The sequence below is a fragment of the Brassica oleracea genome, chromosome C6 (genome assembly GCF_000695525.1).
Source record: "Brassica oleracea var. oleracea cultivar TO1000 chromosome C6, BOL, whole genome shotgun sequence".
Classification (NCBI taxonomy): Eukaryota; Viridiplantae; Streptophyta; class Magnoliopsida; order Brassicales; family Brassicaceae; genus Brassica; species Brassica oleracea.
This window is the reverse complement of record NC_027753.1, coordinates 35,989,003-35,994,551: the sequence shown is the minus strand read 5'-3', so window position 1 is coordinate 35,994,551 and position 5,549 is coordinate 35,989,003. Positions and strand designations below refer to the sequence as shown.

General features: G+C 34.8%; 1 protein-coding gene across 1 annotated transcript; it reads right to left on the bottom strand.

The window, feature by feature from the left end:
- Positions 1-2,884: 2,884 nt before the first annotated feature.
- LOC106300488 (patellin-1-like) lies at positions 2,885-5,294 on the bottom strand. Its single transcript, XM_013736638.1, has 4 exons — positions 4,026-5,294; positions 3,701-3,828; positions 3,470-3,605; positions 2,885-3,368 (listed from the first exon to the last, which is right to left on the bottom strand). The coding sequence occupies exons 1-4, from the start codon at positions 5,202-5,204 to the stop codon at positions 3,111-3,113; spliced, it is 1,701 nt and encodes a 566-aa protein (XP_013592092.1). The 5' UTR covers positions 5,205-5,294; the 3' UTR covers positions 2,885-3,110.
- Positions 5,295-5,549: the final 255 nt, after the last annotated feature.

Here is a 5,549-nt window from a genome sequence, read left to right as displayed (position 1 = left end):
AGAGACTCATGTATGCAAAATGTAACCTAAACATGGCTAAATCCTAGTCTATATGATCAAAATGCACATGGACGAATGGATAAGATAATGGAAATATGCAAGATATCAAAAGGACATGAGTTTATGACTGCGAATTCATTGTGTGATGAGTTTCATTGCAGCAAATAATTATTGATGGTATGACCTTAGACACTCATGATTATGAACGAATATAGACAAGGTCTATAGCTCAACATGGATCGACAAAAGAAAATAAAGAATGATTGGTTACAATGGATAAAGCCATTGGCGCATACGAAGAGATATAAGTCCGAATGAACGAAATTCATGGCACATACGAAGATAAAGCCATTGGCACATTGGCACATACGAAGAGATAGCAGCAAAAATGTACATCCTGACCACATCTTAATGGAGTTCCAAAAGACATACCAACGTTCAAGACTTACAAGTTCATTCAAGGAGAATCCAGCTGATCATCTTCACCAAGTCATAGGCAACTTCAACGTTCAAGAAGACTCGGATACAAGATGGGAATATGTCTACTACAGTGATACATTCATCTGGGGGAGTTCATGTGTTGTACTTTTTTCCTGTCCTTGGTTTCCCATTTTGCCACATTGGTTTTGGGGTTTTTCAGGAGAGGTTTTAATGAGGCAATATTAAGCATGCAACGAACCTTTACCGTATTTTTCGATCAAGTAGGAGTGTTATAAACCAAATGATGATCGACCATGGACCAGCCCGTACTGCAGGCCCAATCCGGGACATGATAAAGACAACCAGAGACTATGTGTTTATCTAGTATATATTCCATGTATATCTGTAACATAGTGTTTATCCTTATCCTTATCTTATTAGGATAAACATGACCTTATGACGGTCTAATACTTTGTATATATATGGACCTTCTGGTCGACAGTAATGATAACATAAGTATTTCCCCAACACTTCATTTACAACATTTGAAGATTGTTCAGATCTATTAAAGTAAGTGTTATTGGAAGTTGAATTCTTAACATCTTATATATTAAAACAGAAGTCACAACCTTGATTCATGTGTGATTTTTTTAAAAAATGGACCTAATAGACTTATTACTAAAAAGTCATGTTACATTTAATTCTATAATCTTATCATTTAAATTTTGGGCTAACCAGAAATTTTTATTGGGCTATCAATAATTGGATTTAAAGAATAGATGATCCATTGGACTTATAGATAATATAAATTAAATAGATATAATTTAATGTTGTAATACTATATTTCCATATGTTAAATATTTAAATATTTGTCGATGTTATTTTTTAAAATTATAAAGATTTTTTTTTAAAAAATAAAAAAATCATATTATCTAACAATGATTAATATTTACTACCTTAAACCAATGAAAACAAATTTTAAACTATATAGTTTATTTTAAAAATTAAACAAAAACTAAATGTTTAATTATTTACTCGTAATATAAATCTATGAAGCGAAAATTTTAATTTTTAAAAAACTTTCTAAATTTGTGAAATGTTACAATATCTTTGAATATGACAATAAAACAATATTTTATTAATCTTTATATATATAGTTACGATTTTAATAATGAAATAATAATACGAAAAATATATATATATAGAAGAAGATACAAATACATGTGAAAGTTTAAAACAATCTATTCAATGAAAAAAATATACCGTAAAATTATTATGTTTTAAAAATTGATAGACACATATATTATAATATATACCAATTTAGAATTGAAAACAAAATATTTATATAAAATAAATGAAAACAAAAATCTGCGTGGTTGCGCGGATCGAAATCTAATTTTAACTTACAAAACAAGATTTTGAGAGTACTACATGTTTTTTTTAATTCTTAAAATCATTATATTACTTTATTTTCATAGATTTTCACAATATACAAAATTATGTACAATTCCTTCCAAATTTAACAAATCTCTCAACTTTTAAAATCAACAAATTATATAGAAATCTAAGTTCCACTAACACCCTCTTATTTCATTTATGAGTAGCTCATAACAATTAAGCATGATTAATATAAATAATTTAAATAATCTAAATTATCCTAAAAATATTTAATTTAAATAAATTTTAGTATATTTTTTATAGTATAAAAATAGTTACAATTACCAGATAACTTGATAAGTACGGTTATCTAGTTTTAGTCCTTTATATAGTAAGACCACACTACGTAACTCGTGACTGGTTATGATCGACTAGCCACACTACGAAAACTAAATATTTTTTTCAACAATTACATAACACTTAAGATAAATTATTTTTGGTCTTTGAAATTGCAATTCCAAAAATAATAAATCTGCTGAAATATAATGTACTTAAAATTTATAGAGTTTACAGTTATATATTTCTTAATGTCAAATATAATGATGTGTGCTTTGATTTCATCTCTTATCCACGAATTATATTTGTCCATATTTCAACAATAGGGTCCATTATCATTAGCTCATTCAGTGTTATCGTTTCCATGGATTATACAAAGAGGGACCTTTTTCATATTTATATTCATACCTCTCTATCAATATTGGTATAACAAGAAGTCTAAAACTAGTCTTGCCACGTCTCTTCTCCTTATCTTATCAAGTCATATGTATCCACAGGCCTGTGTATCCATTGAACATTACTTTCATATATAGCTATTTATGATAATATACCAGAAAAAAAAAAGAATTACACTTGTTACTCTTTTAACTGTTCAATGATTTGGCAACGGGCATTTTTCTGAATGCTTGACCTTTGTTTCAGGATCATTTTATGAACAAGAAGATAAAAAAGATAGAGAAAGACAAATATAAATATACATTATGATTTACACAGATTGTACAATAAAAAAGGTAAAAAAGTAAAAGGTAAAGTAATGAAACAAAGTTTATTTTTTTCTTTTGCTTTTGGATTTTAATCACATATTCTCCACACACAAAACAACCCACAATACTCAAAACAAAGCAAACACACAACCACCTTTTGAGATTTCAAAATTACATATCAAATAACAAACTAAATTAATAAATAAAAAATTGTTCTTCCAGATAACAAAATAACCATTCTTCTTCTTTCAATATGGTCTCTCATATTTAGTTTCAAATATCAGACTTTGGTTGAGTTTTGAACCTGTAGAGCACTTTCTTCTTTTTGGAAGTCTGGTTATCGATTGTGATCACAATCTTTCCCGGTTCACCCACCTTAAAAGAATCGGTTATCACCGGTTCATCGGTTAATCCAATCTTACGGTTTTTAGATACGATCACAACATAGCTTCCCTCGGTGGTAGGTTCAAACTGAGCTCCATAGCTCACATCTGCACCCAAAACCCTAAGCTCCCATGAGAGTGTGCAAGCCTGCCACAATCCACACAAAACTTCTTAATTAGCAAGAATTTAAATTATGAACATATTGGTAATCAAATTCTGAATATATATATATATATATATATATATACCTCAGAAGCAGGCAACTCTATGGTGTATTTGGCTGCTGGTTTAACGATCGCTTCAGTGACGGTGTCTCCATTGGTTGAAGGAATATCTTTGCTAAGTCCGCCGTATTTAACCGGGACTTGTTCAGGAGAAATGTATCTGTTTTCAAATCAACAAACATATGAGCTAAGTGACAAAAAAGAGAAGTATTTTAATTATGAAATGGTAAAAAGTAGTTATTAATGGTTAATTACTTGAAAATGGTATCAGTAGACTTGGATGGACCAGCAAGGACCATCTTGCTTCTAGTCCTTGGTGATGTGATGATAGATCCGAATGTTTTGTAGTAAGGAATGTACCACCATGGGACATTGATGAACAACTGCAAATTAAACAAACATAAAACACAATATTTATGCTAAAACTTATTAAAAAAAGAAAATTAAAGAAAAAATCACTGTCAGTTCGGCGTGACTAATATGGATTCTAATATCTTAAACTTTATGTTCTAATTATGTATTGAATAATAACTCTAATTATAATTATGTAATAAAAACACGTCATGCAACTATTACATACCTCTCTAGTAGCGAACTCAGGATAGTTGTCTTCGAACTGCTTCACGGCGCGTCTGATGAACTGCCACAGGGCTCTCTTGCCAAGTCCTGGAGCGTTCCTGAAGTCACTGACGAAGACAAACGAAGATTTAGCATCGGGGCTACTGAAATCAAGAGCTCTCACACACTTCTCTTGAAGCTGGATCCTCCAGTTAAGGAACTTGTTGAGTTTCTCCTTGTCGGAGAATAGCTCCTTGTTCTGAAACTCCCCGTAGGAGCTGTAGATCACGACGTGACCTTCCTTGTCCACACCGTGAGCGAACACCATCTTCTCGAACTCGCTGGCCTCTTCTCCCGCCTCGGCTTCGACGAGCTCGTCGATCTTGTTCTCCTTGCGCCACTGGACGGTGTTTTTCAGCATCGTCAAGGCTTCCTTGACCTTGAAGTCTCTCGCGCGGAGGAACTTGAGGAGGATCACGTCAGATCTCTCGTCTTGTAGGAGAGGCACTCCGTAGATCGAGACTTCCTCCGGCTCCACAGGCTCCGCCTCGGCGACGACGGTGGTTTCTTCGGGCGCGGCGGTGGATTCTTGAGGAGTGACGGAGACGATCGACTCTTCTATTGCTTCCACGGTCTTGGTTCCGTCTTCTTCAGCACCAGAGGCTTTCTCAGTGGTCACCGGCACAACTTCTTTCTCCTCCGGCTTGGTCTCAGCCGGAGCCGCCGCCGGTTCTGATGGTTTCTCCCCGGACTTGACGGCTTCTTCTTGTGCTGGAACCGTAGCTTTCTCTTCTTCCTTCTTCTCTTTCTCTTCTTCTTTAGTTTCCTCCGCCGGTTTCTTCTCCTCAGCCTTCTCTTCCTTCACCGGAGGCGTCGCCGGAGCAGTGAATTCACGTTTGTTCAAGGCCTCCCTCACGAGCTCCTTGAACTCCTCAAGCGCCTTCTTCTCAAGCTCCTCAGGGGAGGGAGCAATCACCTTCTCAGCTACGACCGTCTCTTCTTCTTTCACCGGAGCAGCTTTCTCTGCCTCAGTCTCTACAGCCACCTTCTCCGGAACAGCCTTCTCCTCCGAGGCAACAGGAGGAGTCACCTCCTTCTCAGGCACCGGAGCAGGAACGGTAACCTCCTTATCATCAGTCATTGGTTTCTCCGTTGAGACCACGACAACATCAGCCGACTTCTGTGCCTCTTCTTGAGCCATAAGTTCTTGAAATTCAAGAAAAGAAAAGAGAGAGAGAGAGAGAGAGAAAGTGATTAGAGAATATGTTTTTTTTTGGTGAGGAGAGAGAAGGGAAGAAGAGAGGTTTTTATAAAACCAAAGGCAGAAGGGAACACAGACTGGTCGGAGCTGTTTCTTGACAGCTCATTCGAACGCTTTCTCAGTGGGTCCGTTTCTTTTTTTTCCTCCAACGGCCGTCTTTTGCTTCACGAATTAAGCCACTTCCTATTTTTAATAGATAAACTAAAATCACATTTTAATATCAATTCCATAAATTATTTACTATATCAATATATTCACTATATAAGCGATATATTTTCTGAAAAT